The 21,447-nt window shown below is 38.8% G+C and overlaps 1 protein-coding gene across 1 annotated transcript in view; it reads right to left on the reverse strand.

Annotated features, from left to right (window-relative positions):
- Window positions 1-21,447, reverse strand: part of NCOR1 (nuclear receptor corepressor 1) — a 143,134-nt gene that overhangs the window by 83,080 nt on the left and 38,607 nt on the right. Inside the window, exons 6-12 of the mRNA XM_059048394.2 lie at window positions 13,034-13,147; window positions 7,474-7,530; window positions 6,861-6,913; window positions 6,481-6,507; window positions 4,377-4,443; window positions 1,882-2,054; window positions 592-682 (exon numbers count right to left, since the gene is read on the reverse strand). Coding sequence (XP_058904377.1) covers window positions 592-682; window positions 1,882-2,054; window positions 4,377-4,443; window positions 6,481-6,507; window positions 6,861-6,913; window positions 7,474-7,530; window positions 13,034-13,147 — 582 coding nt within the window. The remainder of the gene's footprint in view (window positions 1-591; window positions 683-1,881; window positions 2,055-4,376; window positions 4,444-6,480; window positions 6,508-6,860; window positions 6,914-7,473; window positions 7,531-13,033; window positions 13,148-21,447) is intronic.

Genomic DNA, 21,447 nt, shown 5'->3' on the forward strand with positions numbered 1-21,447 from the left:
CCTTCAGAGATAGTTTGAAAACAGCTATGAAGATTCACTGTTAGGAACAGAAATTTATTCTTATTCAGAACCGATTTATTAATATCAGATCAGATCTCAGCTGGCTAGAGATCACACTCTGGACATCCCCCCGAACCTCAGGTCCACAACCCAACATACAAACACCTGCAAAGTACACGCTCCTTTGTTATTTTAGGAAACAGCACCAGCAGCTCAGTCCTCTAACCTGCTCTTCTTTCTCACCCCACACTTGTCCTGTCCACTCTACCTTCTACAGATCTCTCCACCAGGCACTTCCTACACATTTCTGCCACTGTTGCCCTGACTCAGGTCCTTATTTTTATCATAACAGCCTCCTCACCTCTTTCCAGGCCTCCCTGTTGCCAAAGCCGTCTTCATAAAAATGGCAATATGATCACAGGGCGGCCTTGTTTAAAACCTTCGATGGTTGGCCACAAACTTTGGAACAACTCAAACGCCGTTAGTGTTCCCTCAGTTATATACAATTAAACCCTTAGTTTATGGGGTATGAGGCTAAAATGCCTGAATAATTTATCAATTAACTTGAATTAAATCAATTAACTGTCTTACCTCCTGTTCAGAGAGTCCATCAATAATTTCAGAAATCTCATGTTCACTCCTAGCAATGGTGGCTGAAAGACCAGCTCCCCTCTGCCCAACTCTAAATATGAGGGAGAAATTAGAGATATATTTAAAGGCCTTTTATAAAGAAGACATATCAGTTAGATTACTTTTACATCGATTTCTTTTCTGAATGGGACTTTTTAATCAACTAGAAGTCAGAGAAGAAACCTAAAATGCTACTGAGAACTACTTTTAAGCAATATGTTTAAGCCACTTATCTATAAAATTAGTAACGATTTAAATGCTAAGATTTCTTTTTAAAGGTTACATGTCTAAGTTCCATTGGCAGAACTGTTTATGGGAAACTTCTGGAAAACTACAGTTACTGGTGTCATCTTCATCTCAAATAGCACTCTGCCTTCCAGAGAACAGGATAGCAGACTTAGAAAAATACACAAGACACTTTTAAAGGGATGGGAAAAAAAACACAATCATCATCCCTGACAGAAACTTAATTGTGATTAACGGGGCTTTCATGAAACAGTGGAGAAGAAAACTAAAGCTTCTACCTTTGCAAAAGTATTTGTTCTCTTAAAGTAAAAAGAAATCAGAAACTACATACCAATAATAAAGAATTTCTCTATTAGCAATCAATTTAAGAGTTTTGATCATGTTGGGAGGTAACGAAGAACTGTGAGACATTCAAGTCTATTCTTACTAACTGTCATTTCCAAAGGAATGAGCATTTTCAAGAACTGAAGAATTTCAAAATATTCACTTAAATTTAGATTCAACAGCATGATTAAATATAAAAAATTAATATTAAATTCATTAAGGCATAAACATTGTTAGCTGATAATGAAGTTTTATATTCAAAATAAAAGTTCTTAGACTCACAGACACAGAGAACAGACTTGTGGTTGCCAAGGGGCAGGGGAGGGATGGATCGGGAGTTTGGGATTAGCAGATGCAAACTATTATATATAGAATGGATAAACAAGGCCCTACTGTATAGCACAGGGAACTGTATTCAGTATCTTGTGATAAACCATAGTGGAAAAGAATATTTAAAAGAATGCATATATATGTATAACTGAATCACTCTGCTCTATAACAGAAATTAACACAACACTGTAAATCAACTGTACTTCCATTTTAAAAAAAAGAAGAAAAACATAATAAAAGTTCTTTATGAACTTTCTTAATGATTAGATTCAGGTAACAATAAATATTGTGAAGGATCAAAAGTATGATTCAAAGGAAAACAGCATAGCCATTGAACATCAAACCACTTACCGCTGAAACCGTTCTTGCTGTTCTCTTTGTTTTCGAATTTCTGGAAACTGCTTTTCATAATACTCCCTTGTTTTGCTTTCTTTAGCTTTCCTCCGAGGATTATTTTCTATTCTGTCCACTTTTTTCTCCCATGCCTCCATGAGCTGATCATAACGTTGGCAGATTTTTTGCTCCTATTAAATACCCGTAGCAAATTAATAATTAAACTAAACTCTGTGATTCTGCAAACCTAATACTTTAAAGTAAAGGTTACGTCTTAAGGCTAAGTCAGAAGTACATGTGGCCTATGACTCAACTGTGAATGAAAAGCTGTCCTTGATCTGAAAGAAGAGAAAGAAAGGGAGCTGTTTTCTAGGAAAGATTAACACATAGAGCCTATTGTGGCTGGATTTTTTAGTTAATATTAAGACTACACAAATTAACAAACTAAATGATGAGCCACTCTGATAACAATTACATCTTCACTGTCAAAAAAATGGAAAATTATAAATAGAAACATGTAAATAGTTCATAATCCCAAAGGCAAGCAGATTAACATTTTGCTGTTATCCTTCCAATATGTCAGAGAAAACACTCACACTTAAGCCATCCCTCTACTGCTGGACGTTTTGGTTACTTGCAGTTTTTTCTTACTACAAATAATGCCATATAATGAACATTTCTGACAGTCTGGAAAAGGCAGAAATTGGTTGTACTTTATGATAAAAAGAAATGCAGTAAACTACGTGAAATCGAGAACGAATGCTTTTAGAGAAAAGAATAATGTATGATCTCATTTTTTAAACAGAGAAGAAGAAAAAAAGAACCGTGCACTGCAAGCCCCGGACCGTGGGTGGGAGACAACGAAAGGGCCTGCCACACAGCTCCAGGAAGTGGCCGCGAGGGGAAAGCACCGCCTTCCCCACGCCCCGTCTCCTCATAGCCTGTCCACTCCTGGGCCTCCACCTGCGCTCAGCTCTACGACACCCCCTCGGTCTCATCTGGATTCAAGCAACGGGCTCCTTCCTACGTGACTCCCATGCACCGTGAACGGCATAGCCAGATGCAACTTCTTAAAACACAGAGCTCAACATTTCACTTCCTCAGCTCAAACACTGAAAAGCCGCCCTCAGGATCTGACCCAAAGCCCCCTCATGACCCCTGGGCTATGCACGACCCGACCCGGGCTTCCCTGCGCAGCCTCACTCCTCGCCACCCTCCCAGCTCAGTCCAAGCCCGGCCCTCTGCAACCCGCCACACTCCCTCCACTTCCCAGACCTTCCCGCGAGCTGCTCCCCCTGCTTGTGAAAGTCTGCAGAGGACTGGTTTCCCTGTGCAACAACCCCTCATGATTCATATCTGCGCCAGCTGCCCCCTTACACGCTCTCACGGCCATCTGTAAATCCTGTGCCATCGTAAGACCACAACACTGTAATCGCCTGCAGCCTCATCTACTTCCTTACTCCTTAGGCTCCCTAAGGGCTAAAACCACACGGCTGCCCACTCTCTTTGTAGAAAAATACATGGGACAAAGGAAATAGCCAATAAGTATTTATTAAGCAACTCAATGAACATATAAACTTCATAACTAAATACCCTGTGAAGTATGAAAACAAAGTCCGTGCTTCTGTGTTTGTCTCCAGATAGCAAATTTAGCAATTACACCATAATTACAACAAAATTATCGGATAGAAAAAAATACTTTAGCTAATTTCTTATTTATATGTGTATGCTCTTGGCAAAAAAAAAAAAAGATTCAAGACTGGTAATTTAAGAAAGTATCTGAAGGACTAGACTGGCAAATTAGAACATTAGAAATTATATACCAAATAAAAGCTGCTGACCCTTACAATTCGTTAAACTGTCAGATCCTTAAATGCAAGGTACAAAGTTCATTTCTGATGTGAATCAAAGAACATCATTTATTCACTAAAAAATAATTTAAATGAGTTAATTGTCTAAAATTAGTAGGAACACACTATAAATATAAGAATACTGGCATTATATTTTCTGTAACTTAATTTCCATGAAGATTATTATAACCACACAATTTTTAGACTGCAAGTCATATAATAAATATGAAAAATGATGTGAATTTGAAAAAGCTGAACTTTAGCTGACCCAGTTTCTAATAAGAAAGAACAGTGATGTCTTATCAGCATGACCATAACTTACCCACATTTGTTTGAGGGTTAAGAGACTAAATGTAGATCATCCTATTTCTTTTTCATATTTCTTTTTTAACTACTCACCATTTTCTTTATTTTGGCTAGATGAAAATGTTATACACAGATGACCAAAGAAATTAATTTGATAATGATATTAAATGTGATTTATGACATCAAAATGTTGCTAGAAATAGATTTATATTTACATCACATCTATAGTTACTGTCTAAATCAGCACCTGTTCTCATGTGTGATCAAGAACCGTTCTCACTACAATGGGAAAGCGGATGCCGGAAGAAGCGGACGGGAAAGTTGCACAAATTTCAGTTAACAAGGATAGGACCTCACCCTTTGTTTTCTTGCATGATTTCTTCTTTTAAAAAATAAAATGAGTTTTTTCCTCATCACCTGGTTTCTAGAAGAGAAAAATATGGTTGTATGACATTAAGAAAAAGTACAATTTAATAATGCATTCACTTTTTTGTTTTCAGAGACACTGAAAAACAAGCGAAGATCACTTAAGAATATATGATGTAATCAAAGTTAACCCTAATTTTTTCACCCTGCAAAATAAGACTCCTGCAATAATTAGAACTGACTAAAGTTCCTCCCATTCTATAGTAAGACTTTAATACAAACAGTTCATTTTTAGTTATTACATTCAATTGTAAGGCAAATATTATTTTCAAGTTCTGATTACACAGTTACTGATTCTCCTTAAGAACCCTCGTGAGATAAACACCTTGGCACACTCTTGGAGGGAGGGGGGTGTAAGAGAAGGCGGAGCTTGGAAAGTTATCTCCTCCCTCGGGTATGTGCTGCCCTCCCTCCTGTGAGAGTGCACCAACACAGAGGCGGCTTCTGCTTTACACAGAAACAACACAATACACTCTAAGACGCCACGGAGGCCAACGTGACAGGACAGAAGACTTCCCTTATAACTTAGTGTAAATAGTTTCACTTTTCAAATTGGAAGCACTGCAACCTTCAAAAACAATGACATGCAGGCTCAGATATAAATATTTATACCCCACCTACTTCCAGAAAGGATTTCAAGCTGATTATTCAAATATAAATACAAAGCCAAGGCAAGTAGAAGTAATTTTTTGGATTATCTGCCACTCAGGACTAACACTGACACTGGCTCCACTCAAATAAGCATGGACAGTCAGGAGCTGGCTATATGGAAAAGTAGCCAAGAGACGAAGAGAATTATTAAGAGGACCGTTTGCTGTTTCATACAAAGCAAATGACGGTGATGACAGAATAGCTACTGAACGGTTCATACAGACGCATGCAGCTGAGTAAACGATATTTCACAAGGTGATGCACAGTAGGAGCATTACCATATATTCAGTTTGCTCTCATTGTAATTATGTGCTACTCAAAAGCAAATGACAATCAATAAATATAACCTAAAGTGTTTCCTAAGAAATTAAATGAAGAACCCCATCTCAGGACAGTGTGACAAGCACTGTAGTAGGCAACGTAGCTGATAGGAAATAAATCAGGGCTGTTCTGCAGCTAATATCAGGGAAAAGACAGAACACAAACATAACGGAAGCTTTGCGGAAAAAAAAAGTCATTAAAAGTAGCCAACTAGATTTTATCTGCTATTCTCCTTTGTAAAAATGTTAACACAGCGAAACAGTTCCAAAACAAGGTATATTTTATATGAGTTTGGCCTAACCTACCTCTAAGGGTTGGCAAGCCCATAGCAGCATCTCACAGAAAAATTCTAAGTATATGACTTTTATTATAAACCACTTACTTAACAAAAGTTAAAATTATTCAAATTTCCATTTTTGTCATGCATACTACCATGCAAATTATATTTGCCACCAGTTCTGCAAAGTAGTCAACTATTGCACATACTCTCAGCAAGAAAATTTTTTAAAAGAAAAAATATATATATATATATATAAAAATAGCAATGTGCTCATTAGTAACGGTACTAGTAAATAAGTATAATGTTCTGGTTATACTTAATAAAACATATAAAGTAGAAATATCACATTTTTGTTACAAACTAAGAATAATTCATCTAAAATTCTCTTAAAATATGATAATAAAAAAATGATACCTATCTAGCTTCCTCTCTTACTTCAATCAGATCAGTAAATTAGGTTTTCTTTTCACTTATTTTCTCACTCCAAAATGTGCATCCATGAAGGCCTGGTGTCTGGGATGAGCAAGGCTAAGCAACTACAACCTGGAGCAGGTCTCCTCACCCACATGAGGTGGCTGAGCGCTTCCAAGGCACCAGGACATGAAATGGCAGAAGGGTCTACAAATACCGTCATTAGCAAGAGTCATGGAAGGGATTTCCCTAGAATAGGATTTTGAATAATGATAAAATGATCCGTGGCACTTCTACTTTGCAATGGCAGATGTGGCTTGGTGGGGGACGGTGTCATCACTAGTCTTAAATGAAAAAGCTTCATTATCTTACTTCATCATGCGCCTTGCAGGTACTCCACTGAAAAAAAGACAAAACAGGAGGCAAAAAATTCAAGCCTCAAGGTAAGCCATTTCAATGTTAAGTATCCACCTTTTTTACTAGCAGATTATAAAACCAGCTAGTTTTATGCAATAATTTATTTTATTTTTTGGCCTCGGAAACTCAAAGCTGTTACCCCAACCCCCAAGAAGCCAGAGGAAGATAACATATAGTAAAACGACAGCAAATTACACAAATCTAAAACACACCTACACTATATTATAACACACCTACACTGTATTATAATACTATGTCAGCAGATAACATAAAAATGATCTTTTTATAGAATATATGGTCTTTAACTGAAGAACTCCAAGATGATCAATACTTACGTCTTGATGTTCTCATGGTACACCTTGGTATCTGATGGCTGGTTATAGAGTGGCTATAAAATAAATCAAACATTTATATACAAAATGTTGTACATATGTCAATGAAGAGACAAAGACACAATTTCTATCTCAATGGAAGCTGAGGTACAGTACTACTGGGTCTACACAACAGATGCCCTACCAAAACCCCCAGACTCGGGTTCCCTGAATAACTCTGTCCACCCCATCTCCTCACAATGCCACTGCTCTAAGAAAGTTCATAAATCCACTGTATCCCACAATAAATTCAGTCATAGATTTTTTTAAATCTCAAAGGCAAAGGAGGATTTAACACCAATATTACCCTAACAGTATGATTCAAAGAGCTTTCTATTTCTGTTCTTACTTCCTTCTCCTTCTACCCGAGTGATTAAATGGCTGCTCAGGCAAAAACACAATCAGGAAAATGCTTCTGCAAAGGTAATCAAGTTCGTGCACATTATTTCAAGCTTATCACCCTTACTGCCCAGCTACATCACTCTCATCCCAAAGTAAGTGACTGTATTCCATTTTATCCCAAGAAAAACTGCTACAAAAAGAGCACTAGACATGAAAAAAGAAATTTCTTACTTACCAGTTCAACTTTTGGGCCAAGACCTTCAAATATTTTATGAGCTTCTTCTGCTTTTTTCTAGATAAAAACATTATGATATTGTATAATTTAAAATTATATTACCTAAATGTAAAATCACTTCCAATTTAATAATATTTACCTAAATACTAATCTACAGTCAAACTTACCCTTATTTCCAAATATTCTTCTTTCATATGAGAGCCTGAAATACTCTCTAATTTTATTTTCATAACTCCCTCACGAAATTCAGTCAAATCTGAACATTTGTTTTGAAAGCAAAACCTAAAGAATTGGTAAGTTCTTAAAAACAAACAGATATTAAGATTCCAGGAAGAGGGAACAGATATTCACTATTAGAAATGAATCCTTCGGGCTTCCCTGGTGGCGCACTGGTTGAGAGTCCACCTGCCGATGCAGAGGACACAGGTTCGTGCCCCGGTCCGGGAAGATCCCACATGCCGCGGAGCGGCTGGGCCCGTGAGCCGTGGCCGCTGAGCCCGCGCGTCCGGAGCCTGTGCTCCGCAACGGGAGAGACCACAACAGTGAGAGGCCCGCGTACCACAAAAAAAAAAAAAAAAAAAAAAAAAGAAAGAAAGAAATGAATCCTTCAAACATTTTTAATACTTCAACTCAATGTCTTTATGGTGTTTTATGTTTTTAAATTTTCATTAAAGTTGCCAATCTTTACTACGGTAAGCCAAATTGATCTCTTTGAAGAAAAGCTTATAATGAGCATATTTTCCAATTATAAGACAACCTTAGTAATAACAATAGAGAAAAAAACTAGTTTGAATTACTCAAAGTATTCAGTAATAAATAAATGTTGAATTATATACTTTTACATGCCTTTTTCAAAAGTAAAATCATCTAGACCAAAGTGCTATCTATTTAACAGAAATCTACCTTTAATAGACAAATGAAATTAACAAAATTCAATACTAAAGCTGTTTAAGCTGGAATTTGACATCCAGCAAATGTGTCGGGGGTTCTCAGCTCTCTCTCTTGCCCCAGCACATGCTCACTAGTAACAACAAGGGCTCACTGTCCGCTGCAGAGACTCCCACGTCCACGCACTGTGGCTGGGAAATTCTCCAGGGCTTCTGATGCAACACACATTTGGGAATGGAATCAATCAGTATCCCCAAGTGTAGAGAAAGATGTTCCCTTAAAATAAACATTATCCTTTTCATTTATCAATTACAATAGTTCAAATATTTATTTGGCATATATTATGTGAAAAGAACTATGTTTAATTAGCAAAGGATGCTCAAAGTAGTGTAACACACTTTCCAAACTCCAAGAAACTTAAAATGTTATTAAGATGAGAAATAAACATATCAAAAATATCATATACAAAACTGTAAAAAAAAACCCACTGAACTTGCATAGCTAATGCTATTTCTGTAGATAGTTTTAAGTCAATTTGTCGACCTTGGTATTATTAACATTTGGGCCAGACATTTCTTTGTCATGGGGGCTGTCCTGTGCACTGTAGGCTATTCAGCAGTACCCCTGGCCACTACCCACTAGATGCCAGCAGCACTCCATTCCTCCCCCAAGTTACAACAATCAAAACAGTCTGGGGCTTCCCTGGTGGTGCAGTGGTTGCGAGTCCGCCTGCCAATGCAGGGGACGCGGGTTTGTGCCCCGGTCTGGGAAGATCCCATGTGCCGCGGAGCGGCTGGGCCCGTGAGCCATGGCCGCTGAGCCTGTGCGTCTGGAGCCTGTGCTCCGCAACAGGAGAGGCCACAAGAGTGAGAGGCCCGCGTACCGCAAAAAAAAAAAAAAAAAAAAAAAAAAGTCTGCAGTTGAGAACAATGTTGTAATCTCAAAAAGCCAAAATGTAATTATCAGAAAATTTATTAGCTTTAAGGTGTATATATATATACATGTTAAATAACACACAAACAGCATAATCACAGATGATAAATCTAGAATATCTAGCACCTACAGCTGATTCTCTCTAGATGACCTACACTCTCCAACGTTTAAACCTGCTTTCTTGAGGCATTCCACATTACACAGTCTATGCCAAGAACAGGCAGGCTAAGTGAGGCTGTAACAGAGGATACTGAGAGACAAGGGGGAAATCGTATCATGACAAATATTTACTGGTATCCTATTACGTAAAGGCACTTACCTCTTCAGGGCTAATTTTAAAGGCTAATATTTAAGGTGTTTGCATATCCCAAGATTTAAGTTTTGCAAAATTTTATTACATATTTGACTTCATGTTGGTTTAACTGCTAAGAACAGATTAACCTATCGTTTGGCAGAAAAATATTAATTTAAAACCTTCACATTTACATAATATAATTTTATTCTAAGTCTATAGATAGAAGTAATTAACGCATCAAACATATGCTGACTATGTTCGATGTGCCAGGCACCTGCGAGACATTAAGGAAACAATGAATAAGATACCCTTCCTGGTGTAGGAAGATAAGGAGTCTTGAAAGGCTGCATAGAGAAAATGATACTTGAGCTGGGTCCTGAAGTCGAGTGCACTCAGCAGACACGAAAGGCAAGCCACGGGGATGCCCGACGGCAGGGGCAACATCACGGGGTAAATTACTAACATCAAGGGAACGTTCCCACGTGTTCTGGGAGGGTATGGCTAAGAAAGGAGTTTGGGGCCACGGGCCAGGCGGGCAGGCATGTAAGCACCGATGAAAAGGCTGGGCTGCTCTGTAGAAAGGGGGAAATCATCAAAGGGTTTTATCTGGAGAACCACGTGAGGGGGCTCAAATATGAAGGATGGATTAGAAAGAAAAAAAAGACTGAAGGAAGGAAACTCGGCATCTATGAGAGGTGAGGGCTCCAATCAAGCAACTGGTGAAGGAGGAAGAGAGAAGCAATTGACCAGACCAATATCCAGGAAGCAGGACTGAGGCCCGCTCTTCACTGATTAACCAAGTCTGCAGAGTGGCAAAGAGAGAGAGATCAGTAGTTTCCAGGACGACGGCTGTGGTGACCAGAGGTTGTTGGCGCTAAGGACATTCTCCACCGTCAACCACGTTCTTTCTTCTGGTGCCACGTTAACTTGCAAATCATTCAATCAAAATATAAACAACATGTTCCTGAAAGCTTCACTGCACACCCCCTCTTTTCTATACGTATTACAATGCTGAAGTTAGAGCACTTACAAATATTTTTGGAACCCACAACTGGGAAGGGTAACAGCAAATTGAACTGTTAAAAACAGTCCAGGAGAAGAGAGTCTGTTTGGAGACTAAATGAATCCTAGCCTCAAGTTCAAGTGTGATACAAGGCAATTTTTCTCCCAGGAAGCCAATTTTAAAACTAACAGTCAGTTTGAGGTAGTTTTCTGCCTTGCACTAACTTTCTAAATAAAGGAAAAATGCCTCGTACGAGATAAGGGCCCCTATCTCTCGGGCCACATTTGGCTTAATTGCCAACCGGTATCTGCCACTGTCAAACAAGGAACAAGAGGGAGACGTACTCTTGTTGCCCCCATCGCTCTGTGCCCTCAGTGTCAGAACAGGTAAGGTCATTCATAACGAAAAGCTAGAGACAGTGAAGGTCTAACAAAAGGCAGCATGGTGAGGAGGAAGACGCAGGCAAGGGTCAGCGGTGAGAAAGCCGGCCTGTTCCCATCACGCCCCTCGGGGGCTTCTGCTACCATCCAGGGTCTACTGCACAATCACCACCAAGGCAAACAACTAGCAGCAGGGGATACAAAAAGAACCTATTTTTTGAAAGATGATTTCTACGGTTACTGAGATTACAGCAATCCTCATTGCAAGTCTAATATTAAGACAGATTTCAAGTTTGGTTCTTCTACTCTTCACAGAATGTGTAACAAACTGAATTGTAAATGCTGAAATGGCAAGTAGAGGTCTAAAAGGAGCTTTCATTTCTGCTGAGGGCATCAAGGAACATTTACTACACTAGCTAATGAAAAAAATAAATTAACACAAACTGAATTCTCTATCCGATCTTGTTCAATAGCTGTCAGTCGTCACATCCTAGTCAGGCAACCACAGAATTCACTAACATTGGAACTGTTTATTAGGCCTGTAAGAGAAGGCTAATTAAGAAATTCAATCAATTAAGAAATATCATTGAATTCAATGTATTTGAAAAGTAACTCATACTAAGAAAGAAGTCAATATTTTATTTTATAAGATCCTTTTCCATTATTATCAGCTCTAATCCCTATTTACTTTACCCCTGAAGTCACAAACTGGCCATGAAGCCTATCCGCCCTCGGAAGCACTTTCTTGTTCTCCAGTGTGTTTTTTAAAAGCAGGAGACTCCATATAAAATCCGTGTACCTTGCTTCTCTTAAACAAGGGAGCACGTGTTGACCTTGGGCCACATCCCTGCGAGGACCCCAGCGTCACTGCCCGCCAGGCATATGCCCTGAGGGGTCCTCATCACTCATTCCACCGACTGCCCTTCACCCTCACGGGACTTGCCTTCACGTAGGTTGTTCTGCCCAATAAACTGGACTGATTTTGAACCCAGTCAAGGAACTAGTAATGATTGTCCATATTTCTGCCTCTCAGTGACTTGCAATTCCTTAAGGATTGTGTACCTGATGACTTTCGGTTATCTATCTACACACACGTACACCTGAGTCCAAGATCATGCCTATAAAAGTGTATTTAATGACTATCTCACAGCTGCTTGTCTTAAGGTCAATTTCCTCTAGGACCTGGGCTAACCTTGCTCCAGGGTGCCTGTGTAAGACTCCTCTCACTACAAGGCAAATAAACTGAAATGACAATCCCCAACTTCTACCTCACGATCACCTTAAGCTGATGAGCCAATTCTCTACCATAGTACTTAAAGCATATAATTCTTTCTTGAACTGGGGGCTTCTGGAAGACCAGTGTTAAGCAGTTCTGTTGAAAGGTTTTCTTCACATTAAGGTGAAATCAGTTTCCCTTTAACTGCTAGTTCCTGGGCTGGATTCTGGCCAAAAACTAACTTCAGCATCACAAAATTACTCATAGAATTGAGGCCTGGCTTTCCTAAATCCGTGGACACTTTTAATTATGAGTATGAAAGAAGAAATTACTTTAACAAACCTAAAAAAGAAAGTTGACCTAAAGGTCAATGGCCTCATACTTTGTAACTAAAATTCAAAGCACAGCCCAGCTATCAGTTCTGAAGCAGATAATGCAAGTCGTTTCCACATCCAATGACCATCTCTACTAGAATAGTGTATTTGGCATTAAATGTTGCTCATAAAGTGAAAAACTACAGAATGGCTGTATTATGTGCTACACACTTGCTTACCACTATTTATATAACAGTAGAGAGACTCAGCTGATAAAATTATACTGTCACAAAATAGTATTACCATATAACATGCAAATGAAATATTAAATAATTTAAGACACAACCATCAACTTTTCTTCAGTACATAAAGAAAAAACACCAAGCTTCAGTCAAAGTTTAAGAACATTAAAAATTATAACAGAGAGCAGGTTTAATACAATTAATATTACCACAAAATACACAGATGACTGGAAAAGGCATAGTCCAGTGGTTTTAAAGGCCTGTGCCGTCGGGAATGGCATGAACTTACCCGATTTTCATCGTAAATAATTTGGACAATACTGCGGTGTTTCTGCTCCACGGGAGGAGGGGACACAGGCTTCTCAGGCTCTGGAGGTTTAGCGGCTTCTTCTTCAAGCTGTTGCTAAGAGACCCAGAAAGGAAGAGTCAGGCATCTGCTGCACATCAGCCCCACTAGTAATTAATCACCAGAGATAACACATGCTTCTGAGCAATGCCTTGCTGATTCTATAGGGTAATCACTTAATCTACTAGGGCCTAATGGACCCAAAGGCTCTAACGAACCCAATCAGATTTATTTTGACTAATAACTAGACAACATAAGTCATCATTTGAAAATTCCTTTTATATTTTAATTCTGATAAATTTAAAGCAAAATAGTCAGAGAATCTAAACAGATGAAGGTACCCCATCCACGTCTATCACAATGACCTTTTGTGGCACTGTAATAATGCTTTTCTGTGTTACAGATACACAGTATGTGTTAACGTCTGGCAGGGAGAGTACGGTAGAACGTTTAAGGGTTAATCCTTAGGTCAGCACAGCACCACCCCTACCCTACTCCCCTGCCGAACTTTACAGTCGATAGCGAAGAGGCCCTGGGAAAACCGAAAGAATACTGACTGCCGGCATGTGCAATCGCAAAGCAGGAGCCCGTCTGAATTACTCGACCCAGGATTCGGCCTTAGGGTCACCCCTTACAAGTGGTTTCATCCTAGGACCCCCTTCTAGTCCTTACCTCAATCTTCAGCAAGTATACAAACCCCTCACATGTGAAGTTGGGATATTAATCCTACCTACCACATAGCTTTCTGAGAGGATTAAATGACTCAATATATGTCAAGCACAACTATAAACAGTCAGTAACTATTACCTACAATTATTACTGAAGTAAGGACTCAGCTAAGTTCACTGCTTTTTGTCTTCCACCACCTAACTAGTGCCTGATACCTAGTAAGAGCTCAACAAATAGCTACATGGATATAAGTTCACTGAATGAGATGATAAAAAAGACATTAGGTAAAGATGGTTAAGTCTACCAAAGGCCTAGCAGGAAAAAAATCACCTATACTACCAAGTAAGACTGATTGTCAAGGTTCCTAGTCATTTACGTCAGACTGCACCCAAATGAAAGGATAAAAATCCTCCAAGAGAGCAGCTTTGAGGACCACTTCCACTTTGGAACAGAAAGCACTCTTGCAACCTGCTGTGTGAGCAAAAGATATTTGGAGTTCTGAGATCATTTTTATGGGAATGAGTTCTTCAACCATGCCCTTTTATTCCTTTCCTCAGAGGGCCTTCTTTTAGAATCCCTGTTAAGTAGGTGCAGAGAAAGAAATAAACAAGTTTCAGGAAATCACATTTTGTTCTTAGTAGCTAAGTAGCCCTGGGACAAAACCACAGTAACAGAAAGTCTAAAAGCAAAACAAAATAAACAAACTTTACTCACCTATTCTTTTACATTAACTTTACGATAATTTTGGCAAATTTTAAAAATATTTAGTTAGAATTTATTGAAATTGTATAAAATGTGAATTAACATGAGCTCACATTATTAATACTGTGTTTCTATTCTGCTGTATTTATTTACTCAAGTTGTCTTTTATATTCTTCAATAAAATTTATAGCTCCTGTATATCTCATAAGTCATACACTGTGTCTCATTATTTTTAATTATTTTAATGGGTTACATGTTATTGAGCATTCACTATGTGACACATTATATAATACATTCATTATCTCAACTCATACAACAATCTCATGATTCAGTTGGTGTTATTAGTATTATTATTATTTTATACATGAAGAAACTACAGAAAAGTAAAAATATGACCAACCCAGAAGAATAAGACCAAGACTTAAAAGAATTATCAATAGGGCTTCCCTGGTGGCGCAGTGGTTGAGAGTCCGCCTGCCGATGCAGGGGACACGGGTTCGTTCCCCGGTCCGGGAAGATCCCACGTGCTGTGGAGCAGCTAGGCCCGTGAGCCATGGCCGCTGAGCCTGTGCTCCGCAACGGGAGGGGCCACAACAGTGAGAGGCCCGCGTACCACAAAAAAAAAAAAAAAAAAAAAAAAGAATTGTCAATAAACCTAATATGATTTAATAAATAAAAGAGGGCTCAACATATAAAAAAAAAGGGCAAGGGGGGGACATTTTTTAAATGAGCCAAATAAAAATTCCAGCAATAAAAACATAATTATTGAGGGACTTCCCTGGTGGTCCAGTGGGTAAGACTCCTACATTCCCAATGCAGCGGGCATGGGTTCGATTCCTGCTCGGGCAACGAGAACATCAATATCAGCATAAAAAAGACAGGACAGGGACTTCCCTGGCGGTCCAGTGGTTAAGACTCTGTGCTTCCACTGCCAGAGGCATGGGTTCATTACCTGGTCAGGGAACTAAGAGCCCACATGCCACACAGTGAGGCCAAAAAAAAGACAAATAGACAGCATAAAATAGTTTAAAAATAACTGAGATATTGCCAATCATCATCGTCAATTTTTTTAAATAAATTTATTTATTTTAGTTATTTATTTTTGGCTGCGCACGGGCTTTCTCTAGTTGCGGCGAGCGGGGGCTACTCTTCGTTGCGGTGCGTGGGCTTCTCATTGCGGTGGCTTCTCTTGTTGCGGAGCACGGGCTATAGGCGCCTGGGCTTCAGTAGTTGCAGAGTGTGGGCTTAGTAGTTGTGGATCGCGGGCTCTAGAGCGTAGGCTCAGTAGATGTGGCGCGAGGGCTTAGTTGCTCCGTGGCATGTGGGATCTTCCCGGACCAGGGCTTGAACCTATGTCCCCTGTATTGGCAGGCGGATTCTTAACCACTGCACCACCAGGGAACATCATCGTCAATTTAAAAGAACTAAATTACCCTGTGGAAAGACAGTTTGTCAGACTCAATAAAAAACAAAACCCAGATACATACTTATATAAGAGATATACCTAAAATATAAGCACAGAAAGTTAAAGGGAAAGAAAATGATACACTAACCTATATCAACCAAAAGAATGCTGATCTAACTACATCAATATCAGGCAAAGCAGACTTTATGGTAAACAAAGCATTGGCAAGGATGTGGAGAAAAGGGATCTCTTGTGCACTGTTGTTGGGAATGCAAACTGGTGCAGCCAGTACGGAAACAGTTCCTCAAAAAATTAAAATAGAACTCCCATATGATCCAGCTATTCCACTTCTGGGTATTTATCCAAAGAAAAAAACATAAACAAGAAGATATATGCACCCCCATGTTCACTGCAGCAGTTTTTTTTTTGGCGGGGGGAGGGGGTCATCATTAAAAGGGGTCAAAATGGGAAACGAAAGGGAGGATAACAGAGTTTGGGGTTGCTGGGGCTTCAGAGGTGCAGACTAGTTCCACAGTTTGATTTCCTCCTGGCCATTAAGGTAGGAATTTGAGGATTTGATAGGAGCTGAAGCATCACCACTTGAGAACGGAAAGCGGTAACTGTGAGGGTGCCGTCCACATTGTCAGAACCCAGTTTAGTTCACGAGCCTTCACAGATAGGGTCAATTATAGTCTTCAGACTTTTCTGAAAGTTCAATACTTCTTGAAGACCTTCCAAAAAGCAGGCTTCCCAGGACAATGTGAATTCACTAGCAGATTTGGCAGCTCACTCCAAACAAGCCTAGTTTTAGGCAAATAAAGTTCACCTAAAAGACAATTTAGCCCCAGCTCTTCCTTGCAAACACATCACCGTTCCTGAGTCTCTTCTACAGAGAAATCTTGCATCTGCCACTGTATAAATTTCTTCAAGAGCTGGGCTGAAAGGCAGAAATCTTGGAATCCTAGCATGCATCTGAATTTAGGCTTGGACATATTTTCCTGGGGGCATATTTTGTGTTTAGTTTCCCTTTCATAACAGAAGAGATGAAGACAAGCATCAATAAAATCAGGGGCCCATGTTTCCATATTAATATGAACCTGCTGGTCTTGGATAGTCTCCCAGAGAGGCGGGGAGGTGGTTTGCAGGGGGTGGACCCGGCCACTGCCCACCCTTGTGACACAAGACACTGGCAGCAGCCACTCTTGGGAGCTCCCCCCCTGCGTAGATGCTGGTACTAGCAGGCCCCACTGCAGCACTATTCACAATAGCCAAGACGTGGGAACAACCTCAGTGTCCACCAATAGGTGAATGGATAAAGAAGATGTGGTATATATAGACAATGGACTATTATTCACCCATAAAAAAAGAATGGAATCTCATCTTTTGCAACAACATGGATGGACCCTGAGGGCATTATTTTAAGTGAAGTCAGATGGAGAAAGACAAATACAGGTGGATCTCACTTATGTGTGGAATCTTGAAAGAAAGACAGGAAGGGAAGGAAAGAAGTAAAGGAAGGTAGGAAAGAAAGAAAGGAAGGAAAGGAAGGAGAGAAAGAAAAGGAAAGAAAGGAAGGAAACAGGGGAAAGAAGGAAGGAGGGGAGGGGAGGGGAAGAAACAGGAACTAGTAGATGCAAAGAACAGACTGGTGGTGGCAGGGGCAGGGGGGAGATGAACCAAATGGGTGAATAGAGTCAAAAGGTACAAACTTCCAATTATAAAATAAATAAGTCATGGAGATGTAAAGTACAGCTTGGTAACTATGGTTAACAACACTGTACTGTATATTTGAAAGTTGCTAAGAGTAGATCTTAAAAGTTCTCATCACAAGAAAAAAAAATTCTGTAACTATATGTAGTGATGGATGGTAAACTAGCCTTATTGTGGAGATCTTTTTGCAATACATTCAAATATAAAATCATTATGTTATACACCTGAAACTAATATAATGTTGCATGTCAATTTTTTTTACCTCAATTTTTTAAAAATTGAGTACTAGGAAAAAGAGACAAATCCAAAATCATAGTGGTAACTGATAAGTTACAGACAAAAATAAGAGAAGATATGGATGATTTTTTAAAGTAGAGTATACTCTTCTCAAGTATGCCCAGAGTATTTTTAAGAAATTGATCATCATCCAGGCTAAAATTCAAGAACCAATTATTTCAAAAGACTGGGTATTAGAGACCATACTCTCTGGCCACAATAAAGTTAGAAATCAAATAACCAAAAATAGTCAAGAAAACATTATATAAAAGCAATTTAAAAGAACACTTTTATTTACAGGAGTTGAAAAAGAAACCAGGATGGATAATAAAATGCATTATAAATTAAAACTTGCTGAATGAAGTTAAAGTAGTATACAGGGAGAAGGGGGAAGAAAAAACTAAAAAGTTAATGTTGACAAATTATAAAAGAGCAGAGTAAAACCAAAGAGGAAATAAGAAGCAGAAACTGATGATACAGAAGATACAACTATATTCCCCAAAATGAGGGAAAAAACTATCTCCAGAAGAAATAGAAGTGAATGTTTTAAAATTGAATATTTTAAAATACTTTTTACACAAAAAATACCCACTAGATCCAGCTGATTTTACCAAATAATTACAATCTTAAACTATTTCAGAGTTTAGAAAGGTTATGACATTAGCATGATCCGTTACCAAACCAGACAAGAACAGTATAAGAAAAGAAAATGACAAGCTTATCTATCTCACAAATAAGATACAAAAATCCCAAAATAAATACTGGTAAGTCAAGCCCAGCATTTTATTAAAATTAGATAATACATCATGACTAAGTTAGGTCAAACGTAGAAATCCACAGGTGATTTAACACTAGAAAGATAACTGATGTCATTCGTCCTATTTAAAGGAGAATAGTAAGATCAACAAACTTATGCAGAAAAAGCATTTGGTGAACTTCAGTGTCCCTCATGATTAAATTCTCAGCACACTGGACCAGATAGGAATTTCCCACTCTGAGGAAGGATGTCTATAATACTGACATCATAATCAGTGGTAGTAAAAAGTAAAAGGCATTCCTGAAAAAGCAGAAAAGAACAAGAATAACCACTTTCAATGTTGCACTGCAGGTTTTTTTTTTTTAAGTTTTTTTTGATGTGGACCATTTTTAAAGTCTTTATTGAATTTTGTTACAATATTGCTTCTGTTTTATGTTTTAGTTTTTTGGCTGCGGAGGCATGTGGGATATTAGCTCCCAGACCAGGGATCAAACCTGCACCCCCTGCACTAGAAGGCGAAGTTTTAACCACTGGACTGCCAGGGAAGTCCCAATGTTGCACTGCAGTCTTAAGCAGGGCAATAAGCAACTGAAAAGTAAGGAAAAGGTTTAAGAACCAGAAAGAAACAACTGTCTTTTGATATGACCATTATCTACACAGAAAACCCCAAAAAAATCTACAAATAAGTAATTAACATTACAAGGATAATTTTGGGAGGTTGCTGGCATATATTTTAAAAAAAAAAAAGACTGCAGATAAACAACAAGGAGCTACTGTATAGCACAGGAACTATATTCAATATCTTGTAATAACCTATAATGGAAAAGAATCTGGAAAAGACCATATATATATATGAATCACTTTGCTGTACACCTGAAACTAATGCAACATTGTAAATCAACTATACTTCAATTTTTTTTAAAAAGTTATTCTAGCATGTGAAAAAACATGCAAGTTAGAAGAAATGTAATTTTTGAAAAGATATTATTAACAATAGCATCAAAAATATAAAGTCCCTAGAACTGAATCTAACACAAGGCATATAAAAGAAAGTAATAAAACATGAAAGCCCTCCTAAATAGACAGATATACCACAGCCAAGGTAAAGATACCATCATCCCCGAATTGATTTCTATATTATGTATGATTCCAATGAAAATTACAGAAAGAGATTTTGGAAAACTGAAAAATATGATTCTAAAAGTTATATGAGATGGTAAAAAACTTTTAAAAAGCTAAATCATGCCCACAGAAGTGGTGTTTGCCTCACTGGAAAAAAAAAAATAAAGCTCTAGTAATCAGAAGGATATCTATTATATTTCTGCATCAATACCACAAAGAACACAAAGACCACAAAGCCCAGAAATCAATCCATATATAGATGCAAACCTGAATTATAATAGAGCTAAAAGTGTAGAACAGTTGGAAAAGGAGGAACTTCTAAATTATCGATACAGGGAAAAAAATGAATACTGACCCCTACACCTTGAGACAGACAAAAAAATTCAATTTCTGGTAGATTAAGAATAATGTGATGAGGGCTTCCCTGGTGGCGCAGTGGTTAAGAATCCGCCTGCAGGGGACACGGGTTCGAGCCCTGGTCCAGGAAGATCCCACATGCCACGGAACAACTAAGCCCATGCACAACTACTGAGCCTGCGCTGTAGAGCCCGCGAGTCACAACTACTGAGCCCATGTGCCACAACTACTGAAGCCCGCGTGCCTAGAGCCCATGCTGCGCAACAAGAGAAGCCACCGCAATGAGAAGCCCGCACACCGAAAACAAAGAGTAGCCCCCTCTCACCACAACTAGAGAAAGCCTGCGCACAGCAACAAAGACCCAACACAGCCAAAAATAAATAAATAAAAATAAATTTTTAAGAAAAGAATAGTATGATGAGAAAACTATAAAACTTTTAAAAGACAATATAAGTAAACTCTTTTAGTCCCAGGGTAGTCTCATATAAAATCCACAGAAATTCTGTTCACCAAAAATACCGACCTAAATCTAAGAGCTAAAACTACAAAACTCCGAGAAGAAAACATAGGTATCTTTGTGACCTTGGATTATGCAACTTGGATTAAGGTTCTTAGATATGACACTGAAAGCGCAAGTGATGAAAGAAAAAAATAAACTGGACTTCATCATCATTAAAAACTTTGCGCCCCGGTATGACTCTGTCCTGCTCAGCTGTCCTCTGAAAGGAAGTCACTTATCTCCATCCACCTTCTCCCCCACCTGAGTGTGTGCCCCTGGGGCCCCAGAACTATCTTTTAGTTGTCAACTGAAGACCAACAAAGATTACCACTTCAAAGTGGAGAATGATGAAAATGAGCGGTTAACTTCAGGAAGGGTGAAGTGCACGCTCTTGAAGCAGAGGCAGCCTAAGCAAAGCAGCCCTGGCAAGGTTGATAACCTCTGTACAGCCAATGGCTTCCCTGGGGGGCTCTGAAACAATACTACCTGTGGCCTAAAGGTAGTTCAGGGCTTGTACTTATTAGTGGACAGCACTTAGAAGATGCAGAGTAAGAAGACGAAGAAGAGGAGGATGTGAAACCCCTAAATATATCTGGAAGTGGTAGCAAGGTTCCACAGAAAACAAGCAAAACTTGCTGATCAAAAAGGAATAAAGTCAAACCATAATGGAAAAGACTCAAAACCATCAAATACCAAGGGCAAAAAAAAGTCAAGAATCCTTCCAAAAAACAGAGGGAAAAAAAAAAAAGAAAAAAAACCTCCTAAAACACCAAAAAGACCTAGTTCTGTAGAAGACATTAAAGTAAAAATGCAGGCAAGTCTAGGAAAAAGCACAATGAGCGGTCTTGGTAACTTAAAGA

The sequence above is a fragment of the Kogia breviceps genome, chromosome 19, assembly GCF_026419965.1.
Source record: "Kogia breviceps isolate mKogBre1 chromosome 19, mKogBre1 haplotype 1, whole genome shotgun sequence".
In the NCBI taxonomy this organism is placed as follows: Eukaryota; Metazoa; Chordata; class Mammalia; order Artiodactyla; family Physeteridae; genus Kogia; species Kogia breviceps.